Source organism: Bombus affinis, chromosome 13 (genome assembly GCF_024516045.1).
Source record: "Bombus affinis isolate iyBomAffi1 chromosome 13, iyBomAffi1.2, whole genome shotgun sequence".
NCBI lineage: Eukaryota > Metazoa > Arthropoda > Insecta > Hymenoptera > Apidae > Bombus > Bombus affinis.
Genome location: NC_066356.1, coordinates 4,638,583 through 4,659,378, shown reverse-complemented (window position 1 = coordinate 4,659,378; position 20,796 = coordinate 4,638,583). Strand labels below are relative to the sequence as shown.

Here is a 20,796-nt window from a genome sequence, read left to right as displayed (position 1 = left end):
AGGAGGTCTGGAGGCTATCAGAGGAGCGGCCAAGGACGTCTTCGTGGCTCGTTGCGTTTCAACCCGTTATGCACGAGCTCGTAACTTACAATCGCTGTATTCCAGACAAGGCAGACACGGATTTCCCTATGTTTATTGTTCTCGCTTTACCCTATTTCTTTTAATGTCGACCCTCACGGTTTCGCTTACTAACATTAGTTTATCGTAAAATTAACGATTCTCGTTCATTAGCGTAGAAAGTAAAAGAAAAACTATTATTAAAAGATTTATAAGAAAGTAATGTTATAGTTTTGTAATATGAAGTATTTATTTATTTTCGTTATAAATAGGGAGTAGATTTCGCTGAGCAGTTTTCATTGAAAGACAAAAAAGGTAGCGATTCTTCTAAACCGGAAACATTGATTGATCAAGAAAAATAGTCTTTCGCGAGGTTTCACCATGGATAGATGCATATCAAAGAATTGTACGGTTTGTTTAATAGAGCATTTGTGGTCCCGTTGTTAAACACTATCTTATTCCCGATTATTAATTATGTTCCGTTCTATGTTATTCGTTATTACTTGTCTAAGAATATTCTGCTTTTCAATGCTCCCTTCTATCAAAAGTAAATTACATCCTAGTTACATTTAGTGTAATTAAAATGAATCCAAGGGAAGTCGACTTGTCTTTTTCTTCTATTATTTTTAAATTATAAATTATAGTGTATATTTCAATTAAAATTAATGGTTAAATAGAACGTAAAATCTAGTATTTCATTTTCGATTTCTATTTGTCTGTTGTTATAGATCGTAGATTTAGAGATGTTTTAAATCTAAATAGAAATAAAAATAGTAGCAATAAGCAGAAATTAGGAAAGAAAAAAGTTTTTATCTTTTCTAGTCACCCAACATTATTGTATTAACTAATACACGTTCGCGATATACCTAAACTAAACTGAACTCAAACCTAGCCTAATCTAAACGATATTAGCAATAAGGTCACTAAAAAGCAGAGATAGCATTCGCGTCGAAAACTCGTTGAAATATATAACATGCTAGAATTGTTTCTTGTTTCTCGCTGACATAGTTTCACGATAAATATGTACGTGTATCTTGCTGAAAATATGCAAGGCGACATTATTACCAATAAAACTTTGACTAATTCTCCTTGTGTAATTTTTTAATTTAGCACAAAAAATATTTGTGAACTATCTTCCTCATTTCAGTTATTCAAGTATTGAATAAGTCGAAGCTTATCAGATTCTTCGTTATTGAGAGACATTCTAATTTAACTTCCAGTAATACAAGAAAGATTAAGAAATTCTATGATCCGGTAATATCTCAAATATCCATTTAAATCGTCAAACTGAACCAACGATAAAAATATAGATTAATAACTATTATTCTCGATAAAATAATTCCATCATTTATTTTCGAAAGTTCTTATTTTATGTCTCCATTAAATTTTTCGTTGAATTTTCACTTAATAAATAATTTCCTCTTAATAGATATTATTTTCGATAAAATCTTGAACATCGAAAATCTCGTTAATAATTCGACAATTTCACGTGCAATCGTGTTTCAGTATTAATTTAACACTTATTATTTCGAAAGTTCTCATTCATTTCTATATACAATTCTACTTTTCGTTTCTTGTAGCTTTCATCGAATTTCCACGTGGTTTCCTCTTAACACACGTAACATCGACGCGTAAATATAACTCCAAACAGACGGTCTCGACTTGGTAATCGGTTTCCTCTTTCCCGTGTGCAATCACTTCGAGCAGTAAGCAGTGTCAGTAATTAGAGAAGACTGCACTAATTAGAGCGTACTCGAAAAGAGAAAGCATTTTAAAGAACACACACGCAGTCGTGCGCCTACTTCCGGCACTTCGAGGATCATGAAAGATCCTTATTTTTCCCTCCGCGTCTTCGCGAGCTTTTTCATCGATATTACGTAAGTCATTGTCGTATACTATATCCCGCGAATTTCCGAATAGTAAAATTTTTTTACGACGATTTTTCTATTTTTCGACCATTAAGCGCACAACCAACCAAAGGATTTTTCATTTTCATCTTTTCTTGATTATAGCTATGGTTTTTCTGTTTTAGTTGCTTTCCTACTTTCCACAAATTTATGTTCAGTAACGTATGCTAATCTTAAATCCTTTTAATTAAGATTAAATTAAACTCTTAATTAAGAGCGTAAGTAATAAAGTTAGCGTGAAATACCGCGCTGTGTTTTAGTGAGTTGTTGAAGGTTTGAGGCAGAATTTGAGTGCTAGCGGAATATAAAAATTTTTCTGACTTTTCCGAATTTTCTGAATTTCAAATATCTGAATTTTTGAATCTTCGAAGCTTTGAAGAACGGAATCTTTGAAGCGCAGAATCTTTAAAACTCTGAGGTTTTGAACCATTGATTTGAAGCACTGAATCTGTGAAGCATTGAATCTTTGAAACATCAAATTTTTAAACCTTTGTATCTCTGATTCTTCGAGTCTCCGCACCTTTGAACCTTTGAATTTCCGAAGTTTGAATCTGTCATGTTTTTGAATCCTTGAATTTTGAGGTTTAGTAGTCACAATTTAAATAAAGAAAAATTTTAAATAAGGAAATCTCAGAGATAAACAACGATACAGGATACAACAAAACGTTGTAGAAAATAAATTTATCCCACAAATGTTTAAATTGAATGGAAGTCCCGTATTTATGGTAATGTATTACGTAAACGTTGAACGGCTGACCGCAAGTGTCTAATATATTTAATGGAAATAGGTATTTGTAGAATTTCGATTGTAAAACTGTATCCACTCGCCGAGCAGTCAGTGCAAATGCAATTATCGAGCGGCGAGGTTAATAGATTTTTAAGATAACGTGGTTTGCAGATAGTTTGTCAAGGAAGAAGACAGCGGCTTACCGCAAACATAAATTATCGGCACACGGACAACTGCGCGAGATTTACAGATCATAAGTCAGAGATTCTTTCTTCGCTCAAATTCAGTCGATTTCCTTCTTGGTCTTCAATTTTACATACAGTTGAACAAAAAAGGTAGTAGTCATCTGACTGTAGATTTTGTATTGATATTGGCACCTGAGAATATTTCCATTATCAACAACATACGATAACATTTTGGAAAAAACATAAATTCATCACAGGATGATTTAGAAAAAATAATTGTATGAAAATTCTGGTCTGTGAGAATTAGAAACTTTCTTATAGTGGAAAATTTGCACAGAATGTTACTGTAAAAATGAATACATTACAATTTGGTCAATATTTCCAGACTTTTTCAAACTTCAATATGAAAAGGGCTATTTAAATAAGTATGATATCACCAAAAAAAGTGTGGAAAATAATTATATATTTAATAATTCTACTTTAAAACTATCTAAATCTAACTTCAATTTGGCATAAAGCGCATTTAAATTCTTGCAATTCCGTCCATTAAAACTAAATCTAACCCTAAACCAAACCACATGTTGAATCTTTTTATTGTTATTTGTTATACATGTTTTATTTTTTTATGATATCTCACCATCTTATTAATGAACATTAAATGATGGTTCTCTTCTAACTGTTTACTTTCTGCCACGTAATTTGCATTTATATAGTTAGTTTTACGTTAGGTTTAACTTTAGTTTTGATATAAAATTAAAAGTACTTTGAATTTTTTGTGACACTTTTTAGAATGATATGTTACTTTTTCAAAAAGCCCTTTTCGATATATTGAAATTAACAAAAAATGGTAGATACCGATCAAGTTATAAGGTATTATCCTATAAGATGTATAGAATGTTGCTATAAATTTAGTCTGTAAATATTCTTTATATCGAAATTATTCTACATTATTATACATACATTCAACAATCATATTTGTTTTTTCGTACCATATTTTAAATCGTTTAGGTCTAATATAGTTTAGATCTTCTAAGCCGATATAAAATCAATCATTTCTGTTGCTCTAGTTGCTTTAGATCTTATACTAAGTTGATAGAATTTAATATACATAGCATATCATAGCCATCTAGAATCGAACTAGGATTCAGTTGTTCTACAAGCGGCTCGGGGTTGAATTTATAAACTTGATCACGAGCTAGGCCTTGATCACGGATTTTAGTTTCACTTCGTATTCGATCTATCGTCCGAAATAGCCGAGTATCGGTGTACCAAGGCCACAGGAAATCATTTCCAAACAAATACGGTTGTTTATTCACTTGCCAACAGTGGCACGCCATCATTGTTGTCAATTATTCCTATTCCATATTTTTTTCAACATATTTTTATGAAAAGTAATATTACGATTAGATTAGCAGAAATACGATTACTGTTATATGCATACATATTTGAATAATTTTACGATATTAATGGATATACAAATTAAATTACTTTTATTAGAAAAATTCCTTAGACGACCCGAACAAAGGAACTTAGTAATAGGATTATGTTAGAATACTTCAGAATATGTCTGACAACATACTGTCCATTTTCCCTTATCCTCTCCATTCTGGTTCTCTATTATATGCACGTCATACATGTATAATATATATAGACAACAAGTTACTATTATTTTGTACGCTGTAAAGATATAAAAACTGTATAAAATACTGTAAATTGTAATTATTATCCTTCTATTTATTCCAATCTTATTTATTCTATAATTTCTAGTATCTTAATTTATATTTTATATAAAATGTAAGATCTTAACTTAACTATATGTACGTAAATTATGTTCTATGGTCTCGTGGCTGAAAAGTGTAATTTTCATTGAAACACGCGAGTGACACGGCAAATTGAATCAAAGTATCAAGATTATGAAAGTGTAACGTTGTTGGGCCGTCTATGCCGTGAATGCAATTAAGTTATAACAAGAAACCGTGGCGGTTAATTGATATGTAACAAAGATAAGCCGCTAAAAGAGCGGAAATCATCGTTGTTCGTTAATAAAAGTGTTTTCAATTCCCTTTCACCGGCGTTTATCTGGAATCTCGCTGGATTTTCCATGGACGGACAATAGTTGGCTATACGCGAACGCAACTGCGTGAGACTTAATGGATATTTTATTCGGTTTCGCGAGTTATTGCCTATCAAGTTAATTTCACCGCCTGCTACCGCGTTCAATTAGAAACGGTGCTCGCGATTTCACGCAAATTTCTGTAAAATGTTATTGCGAAAATAGAAAGAAATGACGCGAGTTGTTTTTGCAGTTTCAAGATTAAAATGACACTGATTAATGTAGAGGGAAAATTTTTAGAATTTTCGGTTACAAGACTAATTTTTTCTTTTTGTGCGCGAGAAGGAATCATTAATCTTGGTGCACAACCCGTTGAGTATTTACGTTTCGAATTTGACGTTTGTATTGTATTTTTATTAAATAAGAGTAAATGTCGCGAAATTCTGAAAAAGAATATTCATAACAATTCACGTAAATTTTACATCCATGTAACGGTAAGTTTTATATACAAAAATTAATATACATACAAAAATTCTTCTACGCTTAACACATTTAGTTTTCTTGTATGTTCTGTCTTCTGTATTAATATTCTATTAATAATCTTTATTATATAAAAAATAGATTTAAAAAATGAAATTAAATATCCTAAAATAAAGTAACCAACCTCTAAATCCATTAATAAATTTTCGATCGTTTATTATTACTATTAATCGATTAATTCATAAAGAAACCTTTCTTTCAACATAGTCAGACTTCATTCTACGTGTCACGACGTTCCTACCGATCTTTATTATCTCAAAGATAACGAAGAATCGTTTCAATTTCCTCTTCTTCTTTTTTTCTTATTTTTTACCGCCTTCCAAGACCTTTAAATCCAATAACAAAATTGTCAGTTATTTATTATTATTACTAACCAACGAATTAATAAAGAAAGCATTCTTTTTTTTAACATGGTCTGACTTTATTCTACGCGTCACCACGTTTCTACCGATCTTTATTACCTCAAAGACAACGGAGAATCGTTTCAATCTCTTCTTCTTCTTTTTTTTTATTTTTTGCCACCTCCCGAGACCTTTAAATCCGATAACAAAAGTGTCAGTCATTTATTATTACTACTAACCAACGAATTAATAAAGAAAGCATTCTTTTTTTAACATGGCCTGACTTCATTCTACGCGTCACCACGTTTCTACCGATCTTTATTACTTCGAAGACAACGACGAATCGTTTCGATCTCCTCTCCTTTTTTTCTTCTTCATTTTTTTACCGCCTCTTGGGGCGTATACACATGACTCATTCCGTACTTGAGTCAGGTAAAACGCTCGCGTGTTGTCGATTACGTAAAGGAGTATCTTGCAGGGGAATCGGGATGACGGAGAACCATGGAGGAGAGGAGACGAGAGGAGAGAAGACAGGGAACATAGTAATTAGAGGCACGCTCTCGGTATAACGAAGGAGTAGAGCAGAGAACTGGTTCTACCGTTAACAGAAATCGTTTCTGGTTAGATTCAGAGCCAGCTTCTTTCTCTGTCTCCGCGACAATTGGCCTTTACGGTATTTCCGCTTTTGTTACGTAGCCGCCCCGAACAGGAACTCGGTCAACTCGATTCGACAAACGCGTTCATTTTGCATTCCCGTTCGCGAATTCCCTTTCAGGATCAGCGTAAACGTCCTCAGTTTCTACATCAATGTTTAGTTCATTCTAAATCTGGATTCAGCTCTGACTGATCAAGCTCTAACGCTATCGTTAATTAATCATTGAATATTTTGCTATCTGGTTATTGGTCTTCGAACTGCCTTCGGAGAGGGTTTTCTGATATCTCGGACTTCTCTACAATCTGTGAATTTGAAATTCGAAATTTCTTATTTTTGACTCGAGATTCGAAGACCATTGGAATTTATTTCTTATAGATCTATAAGAATTATGGTACTTTGTTGTTGAAGAATTTATAGCTATAATCGATTATTGATTTTTAAATTGTGTTCGAAAAAGAATCTCGATACCTTGTACTTTTTCAAAAGTAAACATTTTAATTGTAAATTTCTTATTCTTAATTCTAAATTCGAAAACTTTTACGTATCGTAGGTCAGCAGGAATTATTATGTAGTATTTTATCGTCGAAAGATTTATAGCAATATTTATTTTATTAATTTACTACTTCATTTATTTCGAATCACATCCTTCTCCTAGGATTATTGGCGACTACAGTTGTATACGATTATAATATCTCATTAGCTTATACAATATTAGGCTATCAAGCTATTGTTTGATCATAAGTATGCACGATATTTACATTGGCATTAGTGGAAATATTATGGTAATATTTAATTGCTGTTTCTGTTTGAAGCATTCGATATTCCATACAAAATTTCTTTTTTGATGTTTCCTAAATGAATAATTAATAGCCAAATCCAATACAACTTGTTCTTCTATCTTCTTTAAATGCTTTTAACCTCGTTTTCATCAGGATGATTAGATTCTCCTGGATCTCTCAGCTTTCCTCGTAGCCATCGCTCTCTGCCATTCTTCCATTTGGTTTCTTCTCGTGTTTCGCCGTCTCGTTGCTCTTCTTCACCTTCGTTCGTCACGATTCTCCCTCTCTTCTTCCCGTTTAGCCGGCTGTTGCTCGTGTTCTAGCCGCCACGCAACGCGAGATTAGTTCCGCAGAACTGGCGACGACCGACAGCCTTGAACCAAATTGCGAGCTGTCGTTGTTTAGTTGTTTAGCTCGCGTGCACGGAGAAACTCGGTGCACTTCGTACTGTTATTAGGCGTTTAATGCTGGAGCATTAGAATCATCGAAATGACCAGCTGATCATTTTTCATAGTAACTTTACAGATGTGTAATGCTACAAATTTTGAAAATTTGGTAGACTTTTGGTAAACTATAACGATTATAGTTCACTATCACTATAATCCACTGACTATAGCGACAGTACAAAGAATATCGTAAAATGGAAAATATAAAGTAGATTTTAAAGAAAACATAAGCATAGGCTTAATTTAAATAAAGATATTTTTATGTTAAATATTGAAAATAACTATGGTCGATGTCACCGATGCAAATTTTTATTACAGGTAGCAATAATCTTCTGTCGTTCGTACATATGAGCTTATTTTCCAAGACCGAAACTTATGCTCATACATTGTCTGGTATAAGTTGAGTTTAAAGTTGTAGGAGATCGTCAATGCAAAAAAGAATTGGGAAAAACGAGGCATTATATAAGGTTGCTTATCTGTCTCTATTCTAAGCTTCCTTAGGGATATACAATGATTCTACACTTCTAACCTTAATCTATCTTACGCAAATGATAAACAATATAGAAGTTCGAATTTCCTCCTAACAATTGATCCACTAGAAGCTTTAACCAACTTTGACTTAAACTTAGAAAACTTTGATCTACTCTATCTTTTACAATTTTCCAAAATTCTATAATCAGATCATAGTGTCAGTGGATGATTTCTCATTCGAATATTATTGCATCTAAAAGGATCATTTTAAATCTTAAAAATCTTAAAGCGACACTGACGAAGCAATCTTTCTGTGTTTTCAAAAATCCTTCGATATTTTTCCACTTCGCGAATTCGTTGGAACGCTGCGATTATACTTTATAGATAATCGCCGGATAATTCACAGTCATTGGAATTACAATCTGCGACAATCACGGGCATAATTCAACGATCGTTGATACTGGCGGGAGGGAACGACAGCTGAATATGAATATTAAAATCTTCGTTCGTTGAAATCTATCAGACTGTGGTGGAGGCACGACCTCGTCGACAGTCGGTGTATCATGATAATAATCATTGAATGCGGTTTTGTCGCGTTTGAACCGCACGCTCAGCCATTGGAAAAAAGAGAAGAAAAATAGAAAAACCGTTCTGTTCGTTGGTTTTGCCTGCATGGGGCCTCTAACCATGTCGATACAAATATTAACGATCTACGACGAATCTGGCATTCATTTTTATCGTTACCATGTACATTTCGCCTTTGGAAAAAAAATATGAAAATTGTTTCTATTAGAAAAATTAAGAATTTGATTATTTTATATTTTTTATGTATTTTCATATTTGGAATATCGAAGGAAGAAGTGCAGTATTTGATCTACAAATTTAGATCAGAAATGTAGAATCGAGATAAAATTCTTTATTTTATGCCAGGTTGTTCTCTTCTGAAAGAAACGTTGACTTCTTGTGGAATTTCTGGCATGCCACTGATCGACCATTGTTACTCCAACCTCGCCGATCCAAGGCTACATTCACAATTGCGTAAAAATAATCTTTTAACCCTTTATAAAGCCGTGGAATTTGGAAATCTCCTCTTAAACTTTAATTCATTTGTTTATCACTGTGTGTTTATCGTATTTCATCGACACATTTACACATGGAACTCGCATATTTCGATTTATTTTGTACAAGCTTCTGCGAAACTAATATCATATAAATTAAATTTTCAACCATGCATATGACAAAAATTCCTTAAAGATCAATTTTAAGTTTAATTTGCATCGTGGATAATTTAAAATTAATCTGAAAATTAAACTCGGCGAATAATTGGAAAACAACTGGAAATTCAAATTTTCGAATTCGACGATTTACGTCTTTGATAAAAGATATAAAAATATGACAAAGACGAAAAGAAACGTGAAGAACGTGGCATATGAGAAACAATTAACACAATCTTCGAAGGGGATAAGAAGAAACGCGGAAGAAACACTGCGAACCGAGAAGAAGAAACAGACGAGAGAAGCTGTTAGGCCGGCTCACTATTTTTGGAGGAGCATCTCCAAGGCCGCCGCCTGATTCGCATGCTCCTCTTTTTCTTTTCTTCCACGAAATAATTTCTGATGGCCGCGGCTTCCGACACCGTGCTGTTGCCGGGAAAAAAAGGTGCAAAGAGGACCGGTGGAACGGGGAGGATGTATGCCATCGCTTATTCTAAAAGGCCTAGCTTCTCTATCATACTCGAAAAAACGAAGGTGAAAGAGCTACCTGAATGGACGGAAACGAGAATTCTTTTTTAAGAAATATCAACTGAATAATGGAACTTCTTAATAGCTTGAGAGTTGGACACTTTGTGGATGTCGTGTTTGATAGAGGAATAGAATGATCTATCTTTATCCGATCATTGAGGAAATCCTTTGTCATAAACTCTTCCTTTCTTCGCGTGGACTTTTATTCCATCGTCTTTTTCATCCATTCTACGATGTAGTCTCAGCCATAACATTCACATCTTAGATGTCATCGTATATAATACAATTATTAATGCCTATTTCTTACGAAAAGTTAAATGTATGTATTTTTTTGTATCTGCCGCTAGTAATGCAAGAAATTTTATTAAATGCTAATTATTTCCTAAATCATTCAAAACCTGTCCTTTTCATAGCATCTCTCCTCTGTATGATAATTCAAGAGTTCTTATAAAAAACACTATTAAGTGCCAAAATTAAAAAATTTGTATTTCTTTATTGGAAAATATTCCATATATCAATAAGAATAGATAGAATTTCGATGTAATTTCCCTTTCTAAATAGTTATCAATAATGCAAAAATCTGGCGTCATAACGTTGCCTTTATAGAGAAAAAAAATAACTGGGAATAAACATTAGTTAATTGTTTCTTGGTTTCTGTCTATGCCATCTATGTGAACAAATGGAAAGGAATGGAAGAGAAGCTTATTTCTTACTTTTCAATCTTTTATTGGAGAAAGCAAAAGAAACTAAGTTCAGATGATACAAGATACGAGATATTATGGAAAATACGTATAAGTAAAATTTAATTGTCTTTGATGGAGTGACAGAGTTTGTAGTGAATAACGAAATGAAATTGGTGTCCTGTAGGAAAACAAGGCAAAGATGGACCGGAAGAGAAGAAGGACGCCGATGGAGAACTATGGGGCAACGTGGAAGCGCAGGCCGCCTTCCTCGGCCCAAACCTCTGGGACAAAACTCTGCCCTATGATGCCGACCTGAAGGTATTGAACCATGTATGTACAAAAACGCGATACGGTAAGCTCACAACTCGGCTGAATACGGGTCCTCAATGCTTGGATCTGGAATTATTTTAAACAATCTGGATTTTTGCATTTCTTCTTTTTCCTTTTTTCTTACATCTTCCTTCTTCGTACTAATTGTGAATGGCAATTAATTGGATCTCATTCTTTCCCAGCAGTAGGAAAAATTATCCTTTGTAGTATCGTTTTATGGAGTTCTACACAATTGTTGCTAATATATGTAGCATTACAATAGCGATAGATTAGTGGTAGGAGTTTGGATGAAATTCCATAATGCATGGTTCCTTAAAAAACGTATACGACTTAATTCCTATTTCCCCTTACTGATAATTAAGAACATTATAAATTCGCCTTGTGTTTTATAGGCTACCATTTATGATAAGAAATAACACATCGATATAGAGGCACACCACGATACAAAATCAATCTTGTCTTATTCTTTCTTTAACACAAAAGCCAATTAACTAAAAATATCTTAATTAACCCATTAAGGATTATTGTTCAATTAAACATGTTCATATTCTAACGACAATTTAACAGATCCCAGTAATATGAATTAATCGAAGAACAAGAAATGCAACGTTGGTCCTTAATGGATTAATTTTATTTCACGTAATAATCGACGTGTTAACCAAGGATCTTCGAAAGAATGTAAGGCCAAAGTCAAAAAATCCACCGAGTTAAAGAACTGTTCACTAAAATCTTGCTTCTTAACAATTCAATAAAAAAGGTTTGCAATAGCTCGTTTATTTGTTTTTTCTTTCTTTCTTTTTCGCGATTCATCTTGATACCCATGGAATGCTCGTATTAAGTAAGAACGATTGCTCGTCCCGACAACCGATGTACGGGCACTATTTTTGTAACCGAAACGGAACCAAAATGATGATGGTCTTTACTTCGTGTTACAGTACGTCGATCTTGACGAGTTTCTCTCCGAGAACGGCATTCCTGTGGACGGCGTGGCCGGCGGCGGACAGGGCACGATGCAGAGCGGGCAACTGCATAAGATCAACAACACCGAAACGCCAGGACACCAAGGACCGGCCGGTCTTCACTTAGAACCGGTCACCAAACGCGAGAGATCACCCTCGCCGAGCGAGTGTTGCTCCCCTGACACCATGAACCCACCCTCACCCGCGGACTCCAGTGAGTGAATTTCATCCCCTAATTCCTATCTTTTGCGACACACTTCACACGTCGATCTCGGTGTCGATCCTGAGCAATATTAGGGTTTTATAGATTTTATGCGACTTACGGAGAGCTGTCGTTTGATAGAAGCGGATGAAGTATAACGATCCATTATTTTAGTTTCTGATTTCATTATTTTTAGAAATTTCTTACTTTTTCGTAGAAAGCATTAATGTAGAATTTTGTCAACGTAGAATGCCAGGAACTTGGTCCTTAACATTTAATTCAGTTTTTTTAGCTTCATTATTTCTAGAAATGTCTTTTATGGTATAGAATTATATTCTCAATTATATTTTTTTAACATAGAATTATTTGTATCTGCCTTTTGTATACAATGTTGGAAACTTAATTTAGTTCGTGAGTTTCAATATTTGTTGGAATTTTATACCTTTCAATACAGAAAACTAGCGACTTTGTGGGGGGATATGCATTGCAGGCCACTGTGACGTGATTTTTAACACAGTGTGATATCAAATCACTCGTTACTCGTCCTAAAGTTTCTATATTCCTTTCCCAGAATTAATTGCTCGATGCTTTAAATTATTAATATCATACAACATAGCGTTTGCTATACATAATATTGTCCGTCTCTTTTTATTCGAGTGCTGCTTTTACAAAATCTGATCCTATCAAACGTCTTATAATATACTCTTATATGTTTGATAATACTGTACAATTGTTCGAACCGTATAGATACTTGCAGAATTGGAAATCAATGAAATCACAAGATAGAATGAAACATGTTCATGAGTAATAAAACTCTCTGTCCTGTCCCTAATATTCTGTCGAATTAAGTCAAGATATTAAGGCTCATTTCTAGTTTTCGTTTGAATCAAATCTTTGCTGTCAGGTGGCACCTTAAGTTCTAAAAGTCATTTTTCTCAGAACCACCTTTTGGCCAGATACGCCTATTTGAATTAATACAGCAATATCCAGGATCAATAGAATTTGAGGATTCAGGGAAGTTTGTAAAAGCTGACACGTAATTGTTCTTGTACGATTTATGGAAAGTAAGGCAACGATAAAATTACTACAGGATAATATTTTGACGAAGTCTCAGGATCGACTCTTGCAACAGCGACGATATATCCGAGTTTCCGGACAGCGTATGAAACTAGACTAACGTCGACATTGTCGATTATTCCTTCTCCGCGCGACAGATTCCGAGGACTCATCACGAATACAATATGGCTTGTCTCTTGTAGCGCTCTCGATGGCCTCATCGGGGCGAGACTTCGATCCACGTACCCGGGCCTTCTCCGACGAGGAGCTCAAACCGCAGCCGATGATCAAGAAATCACGGAAGCAGGTCAGTTGTTTGTCATATTCGAAATGAATATTTTTCATTCATCATTCAATAAATCTCCTTGTTCGAAGCATTGAATCAATAGGAATAGCGATCCTTTATAACATCTTTTTGTTTTATTTTTTTTACCACTACTCTTTATCTTTTCATTATATTTTCTATCTCGTTTTCTATACTTTAATTATTATTTTTTTTCCTTTCTTATCAAATATGTCCTTATTCGATGCTGAACTTCTCATATTTAATTGAATTATTATTTGGGACATATAATTATTATTTGAAATATTTCTTACTTTAAAGTCAAAGTAATGGGACTTAGAAAACAGAAAAAGAAAGTATTTGATTAAGTATGGTTATTATAATATTCCTAAAATATAAAATAAACAGAGATTCTACTGTACAACTAATTCTTTTATTTTTATCTCTTAGAGCTATATAAATAATTTATTGAAATTCAATTTGTAAGATTTAACAGTCACTCTATGATCTTTAATAGGATTTTCAATATCCATTAAGAAATCAGAGTGGGTTTTGGTTTTTCTTTACAATTCCTCATTATAGTTTTAAAATACGTCAATTTCTACGTTCGTTCTAATTTCCTGCTCTTTTCCATGCTCCGCTACCGGCTACAGTTCGTTCCGGATGACCTGAAGGATGACAAATACTGGGCGCGTCGTAGGAAGAATAATATGGCAGCGAAACGATCGCGGGATGCACGTCGCATGAAGGAGAACCAGATCGCTCTCAGGGCCGGCTTCCTCGAGAAAGAAGTAAATCTTCCCACGCCTCTAAAATTAAAGAATACACATTTAAACCAGGCTCTAAGTCTTTGCGTCGTATTGATGGAATTGCGCCAATGTAGTGGAAATCATGTCCTATGTAAAACAGAATCGTTTTTGTTATGGGACACATATGGGAACAGCATCATTCCTTTTCAAACATGCAGAAATATGTATCATAGAATGAAAGTCATTTAATTGTTTTACAAATTTATCTTTGTTTCTGTAAAAGAGAGCCCTTTACTTTGCTGTACAAATACACTAAAACCATGTTTTATGTCAAACAAAATCTTTTCTAATATCAAGCATGGAACAGTATGATTCTATCTCAACGAAAAGGAATGTATACAATGCGCAATCACTTACATATTCTACAAAAAATCTTTGCTTCTATAAAAAAAAATCCCTATCAAAAAAATCTTGAAGTATAAGTACATTTTTCAATGATAAATATAGATTAACATTCGCTTATCTTAAAAACCAAGATGAATTTTTCTGTACAAATAAAACTTCTACTATACTGCGTCAGTCTCCAATGGAAGAATCATCCTGTTCTGAGTTAAAACATCATTTACATGAAATGTTTTGTCCCTTGGGATAATATTTGTATTATCACAGTCGATAACTTACGTTCTATTTTTAATTGGAAGAATAATTTCATGAAACAAAAATGCAAAATTTCAGAACATGGGCCTGCGGCAGGAACTGGACCGGTTAAAGAATGAGAACATGCTGCTGCGTGACAAGCTGAGCAAATACACGGACGTCTAACAGTACGCCGGGCAAGCAACAGCTCGTCGTGGTATTAAAAAAGATACAGACACGAGCGTTTGTTGTGCCAGCTCCTCCCACACACTATAGTCGCAGCACTTAGGTTTTTCGCCAGTTCGGATGAAAGAAGAATAATAGAAAAAAAGAAAAAAAAAACGAAAAAAAAGAAGAAGATGAAGAAGGAAAAGGAAGAAGCGCGCCGAATCGCAAGACCATCTTCGATAAATTCGAACCAGCCCACCCATAGTCCCTAGAGGATCCCGAAGATATCCTTCGATGAGAATTTCTGCTAATTCATCTTTCTTCTCCTCTTTCCTTCGCTCTTCACATGCTCATATACATACACAAAATGTGTACACATACACACATACACATGTAATTTCTTTTAACCCATTCCCCTTTGGTCTTTCCTGAACTCCTTTCTCCCTTACCCAGCCCCTGAAAGCCACCCTCTCAAAAAAAAGTGTACATAGTTATATGTATAGTTAGATTATATATGTATACATGCATACATACACGGCCGTGTGTATGTTTGTCTGTAAGCGTGACTCTGTGCGCGCGTGTACACGCGCAACCGCATGCACACGTGTATGTATTTATACGCGTACATGTATATACCATGCAGGTGTATTAACCAGTCGGGTATATCAATTCGCTGTAACGCATTATCGAGCATTATATGTATACACATATATACAAAGAACGCGTACGTATATATCTATATACATAAAGAGACATACGCATACACGTATACACGCGGAACCGCAGGCCGCGGAATCGTTAGTGTGCGTGCCAGATGCGAATGATGCATAAACGGCAGGACACTTTGAAACTTTTCCTTTTACGTCGGGCACGTTGATCAATCAATTAAACGCTTTCTATTGAATGTGTTGTAGGAAGATTCAATAGAATTTAATCTTAATTAATTCGTTAAGTAGAAGGCTCGTAGTATTTTTTGAAGAATCCTTAATTTTTTAAACATAATAATTTGTATACTTGGATATCTCTTCCATTTCAATGCACAGTAATATTTTAATTTTAATCATAATGATTTTACAATTGTTTTTAAATAAGATTTACGTTTATAAAGACTAAAGAAACTGATCCATCTGAAATTAATTCTGATCTAAGATACTTTTTCATTAATTACTTGATTAGAAAGTTCCTATTAATGATATAGTTGGAAAATTTGAATTTACTGGAGTAAAATTAAAGGAAAAGCGATCTATTGGATGAATTATCTTAACTGTATTTACTAAACATCTGACACGCACACGGTAATCGCCACATAAACAGGGCTGGAGCTGATTAGAGTAATAAGTGAAAGATGTACGAATGTGTTAAACACAGATAGGCGCGCGTAGAAATGATCGATAGTTGGAAAATACGGCCGCATGCGGTCCTTAAGCGTCTATTTAATCACGCGCTGACTCTCGAGCTTCTGTTTGGTTCTTATACAATGCAGCCCTCAAATCTGATTATTGCGGATACATTCTTGATCTAACGTTTTTCTCGATAGTCTAATTTCAAACGAGCCATGAAGCAGCGATTTTAAGGTTCTTGAATGACGTCTAAATTGACCAAATACAATAACTAACATTATTGTATTTCGACGTGTTTTTGTAACCTATCTGCATTATATTTTAAAACACTATCCAGTGAATTTTATATTGGTTGTAACATTTTCTAATGGAACTTTTAATATTAGAGAAGAACGAGAAGCGAAAGAATATCCGTAATTGGTGATTTATTAAGAAAAAGGAAAAAATGAGAAACAAAGAAAGGAAAAAGAGTTAATTACGAACGAAGGATACTTGGGAGAACGACGCTTTTCTGCGCACGGACTAGGTCCTAGTTCTCTAAGAAACGTTAATTACAGTAGCGTATCCCACAAGTGGTGATGGTACACACACAAGTGATTCTAGTTGTTTTTATCGTAAGATAGAGATCAAGTGCTTCTTTTTTTCATACATAACGTTTTAATCTCTCTTCTCTCTGTAGCGTTTCGTTTTTTCGGCGCTCGGTTGTATGCCAGTTGGATGAGTCGCTCGAAGAGCAACATACACTTTCTCGAGTGCGGGGAAAGCGTCGCGACGCATCTTTTATTATCGTTTTATCATGCTTCGACGTAGTCGATGGCTGTCCGACAATGGATTCTCATTAGATATTGTCTATGGTGCTCCTCCTTTTTATCTTTTGCTTTTCTACTTCATCCTTCAATTTTATTAATATTCAGTATATATTTCTATATACGCAATATACGCAGTTTAGGGAAGCAGTGGTCTAGGAATTTGGAATTCCTTCCATCTTTCCTTTCTTATGCAATGGATATATTATTGGCAAATAATTTCTTCCTTCTAGTCTTTTTTTTATCAATTCTACTACTCTTTTATTCGTTTGACCTGTTCTGTTATTTCTTCTATTAAATCTAGCTCTTCATTTCTTCATTCCTATTTCTTCTCCTCTCAGTTTCTCATTGACATCGCACTATTTTATTGTTATTCTTTTCTTTCTATACTTATCTGTCTGTTGCTAATAATATATTTCTGTTATCTATCTATTTATCTCTTGATATCCATCTTCTTTATATTTCATTTGCTCATTGTTTCAGTATGTTCCCACACAAGCACCATACGACTTGGATCTTTTTTAAATGTTTATTGTTATGTGTAAATATTTTTTACTAAGTACCACCGTACTATTAGTTCTTTCTTATGGCAAGATATAATTGCATAAATCAAAATTCTAGAGAATCGTATAATGATCATTCTTAAAAAGGAGATGAAGAGTACTTTTTTATTGAAAGAAAAAGCAATTGCATGTTCCATTGTTAATGACGCCACGGCAAGAGTTATACACATGATCATAGGAATAAATCGTGTATTAAAAGGGCTACCCTTCGGACAAGAATAAATAACGTATATCTCTGTTCGTAGTTGCTTCCTCTTGTCTGACAAAGAAAAGCAAAGAAATTCAAATGCGAAAAAGAAGAGTAATCATGAGCTAAGCCCACTCATGCGCCTTTCACAAATAATACACATGTGACTAATATTTTATGTACTGTTGATGCGCTAAATGATAAGGGATTCTGCTCGTTGCAACGCTCAGTGACAATAATCGAGTATAATTATTATATACACATGTTTTTTAGCACCTTCTGCGACGTGAAATCGGCATTAAGAGCATGTTCCCGGTGGAACTTTTTTTATATTGCGCCTGTTATTCATTTGTTACATTATTGATTTGTTATTTTATCATTTTTTATTTGTTCCTTTTGACCCTACACTACACGAATTCTCAAAGAGCTTATAACGTATAATGATATATATATATGATACATCATAGATACTATCATATATATGTGTATATTTGTAGACATATACAAGATGAATTAATTTTATAGAAGGCTTTGCCAATGACAGATTCGCTTCGAAACCGCCAGTCTTTTATACGGCAATTACATTTTCTAGTTAATTAAAGTATACGTACTCTGTACATTTGTTTCTTTACTTTTGCGATCACGCATTAAAACTTCATAGAATCGACTCTATTTTATAATTGTAAATTTTAGTTGCATACAGAGTCCATGTATAATTAATCGTGTCGACGATATGGAAAATTGTTTTACGTCTTGTTATCATATATATATATATATTTTCTTTTTTTCGCCGAGATTTTATGCACGTTGTATAGTATGAAATTTTTGTGTAGTTTATAGTATATACGCGGATAAATCTAGTAACTGCAAAAACGAAATTACACGCGAATTGCTTTTTCAGTTTAGACTCGTGTTTCAGCTCCTAGTAAAATACGATTGAAGAAATTCGTTTAGACGTATCCCCTTACTTGATTGCGAAGAAGAAATGAAAGGCAAAAGTTAGACAACAAAAAAGCGATTTACGAATGTGACATTTAACATTTATAAATGCATTGCGAACTCCATGCGTAAGGAACGTGATAGAATGAGGTAATACAGATACAGATTAGATTAAGAACATACAATGCAAGGAGCATCTCCGCACTCATTGTTCAATCAGATCACACATAAAACACGTCGCTTTTTTGGCATGCAGCCTGATTACCTGAAAGATAAACAGAACTCATTAGATTGTAACATCCGATGCATCGAAAGCTATTTAAATATGAATAATGGAGAAAAATTGTTACACAATGCCTAACAAAACGTACTTTTTGTATCTTGTAACTGCGATTAGTAGCGTCTAGCGACAAATTACAACAATGCCAGGCATTTTTTGTTTCTTTTCCGATTGTTATAAATAGACTGTGGACTCTGTAAATTATATTCATAAAAATATGAATTTCCATGTATATCCGCGGTCTAATTATAAATAATCCCTGCGTCGACAGTCGCCCTGAAGATGTAAAAAAAAAAAGGAAAAAAAAGAAAGCAAAGAAAGTCAAGAATGAAAAAGAGACGCTCGTTCACGTTTCTCGAAGATCGATATTTGTATAAGTACCTTCTAGTACAAGTTGCTAATTAATTAAACTACTTCGTAGCTTTCTAAGTGACCGGTCTTGGATCTCGGCACAGTTTTCAAACAATGACAAAACGATGAAGCGCAATAGTGTTTGTTGGTTATGTAAAATGAAAACAAAGGAAATAGAAAAGGTAAACAATGTGACCACGTGCGTACGCACATGGCGTATGCGCGCGCACTGAATACTGCAGTCTGAGGATAGCGAAGCAAAAAGAAAAAAAATCTATAAAGAGAAAAAATGTCGTAAAGGAGAAATCGTAGAAAAAAAATAATTAGAGAAAAACACGGTAGATGCAACTGACAGCTTTGCTCCAATTAGAATTTAACGACGATGACAGAACGGAAGAAAAAGTGAAAAAGCAAAAAAAAAAAAAAGCAGAAAAGAAAAGAGCAGAAATAAATGCAACACAATGGGAAGAGTTTTAGGTGACGTCGCCGCGTCCATTTAAATGACACGCCATCCGATCCATTTGAAACGAAAAAAGATGAGAAAACAGTACACGCGAGAAATAAAATACGACCACCAACGTCAAAGTGTATCACATTTCGAGAAATATATGTATTTGTTATTGTTTTCATTGAATTATATTGTTATACCTAATCCCGCATTCATTTGTTCGTTTAAACATATTACTACGCTGGTAATATACGCTAAAATGCTTTAAATAGCCTGGAATATTTAATAATTCTGTCACTATTGATATGATCAGATTGTACATAACGATGATCAGTTGCAGAAAGTAGTAGGAATAATCCGTGGTTATTTAAAGGACATTAGTATATTATTTCATGTGTGCTGTATCTATATTTAATTGAAAGAATATATAGCGATATTAATTTTAAAATAGCTGACAAAAGAAACGAACAATGATTCATTACTTGCTTGCGAAACTATAATGGCTATAGAAGATATAGCACAAATATAAAGTGTATTTCATGGTGGGTTTCTGAAAATTAATCACGCTGATATAGTGGACTTCATAACCACGAGGTGGACTGGCTAGTACCAGTTGTACGATGATTCTTGAATGAAAACGGTACGAACGTTTCTTTACATTCAAAATAATGTTTGAGTGAACAAAATAATTGTAAGAAGAGTGCGCGCAAACGCACCGAAAGAATGTTGATTTATTTCTCTTGCGATTCTTTTGACAATATCAGTTCAGCGTAAGGAACGGTTCACTAACAAATGTGCACAGTTTTGTATGTGCATTTCTGTCTCCGTTGAATACCCTGAATTCACTATCGAATCGTCTGTCCTTAGAAACGTGTGTCGCACAATATCGCTTTCTCCTACTGGCATTCGTACA

The 20,796-nt window shown here is 34.1% G+C and overlaps 1 protein-coding gene and 1 long non-coding RNA gene across 10 annotated transcripts in view; one reads left to right on the top strand and one right to left on the bottom strand.

Moving 5' to 3' along the window:
* Positions 1–20,069, top strand: part of LOC126923318 (thyrotroph embryonic factor) — a 100,369-nt gene extending 80,300 nt beyond the window's left edge. For 3 of the 9 annotated variants that reach the window (XM_050736671.1, XM_050736673.1, XM_050736677.1), the window contains 5 exons: positions 10,771–10,916; positions 11,852–12,089; positions 13,292–13,440; positions 14,070–14,207; positions 14,901–20,069. In XM_050736671.1, the coding sequence (XP_050592628.1) occupies positions 10,771–10,916; positions 11,852–12,089; positions 13,292–13,440; positions 14,070–14,207; positions 14,901–14,987 (758 nt within the window). In that variant the 3' untranslated portion in view covers positions 14,988–20,069. The remainder of the gene's footprint in view (positions 1–10,770; positions 10,917–11,851; positions 12,090–13,291; positions 13,441–14,069; positions 14,208–14,900) is intronic. The other 6 variants (XM_050736674.1, XM_050736676.1, XM_050736679.1 and 3 more) reach the window with 3 other exon arrangements.
* Positions 13,828–20,794, bottom strand: LOC126923330 (uncharacterized). The gene is made up of 2 exons (XR_007713117.1): positions 20,600–20,794; positions 13,828–14,225 (listed from the first exon to the last, which is right to left on the bottom strand). It is a non-coding gene; the product is annotated as an uncharacterized LOC126923330 (long non-coding RNA).
* Between the last annotated feature and the right edge of the window lie 2 nt (positions 20,795–20,796).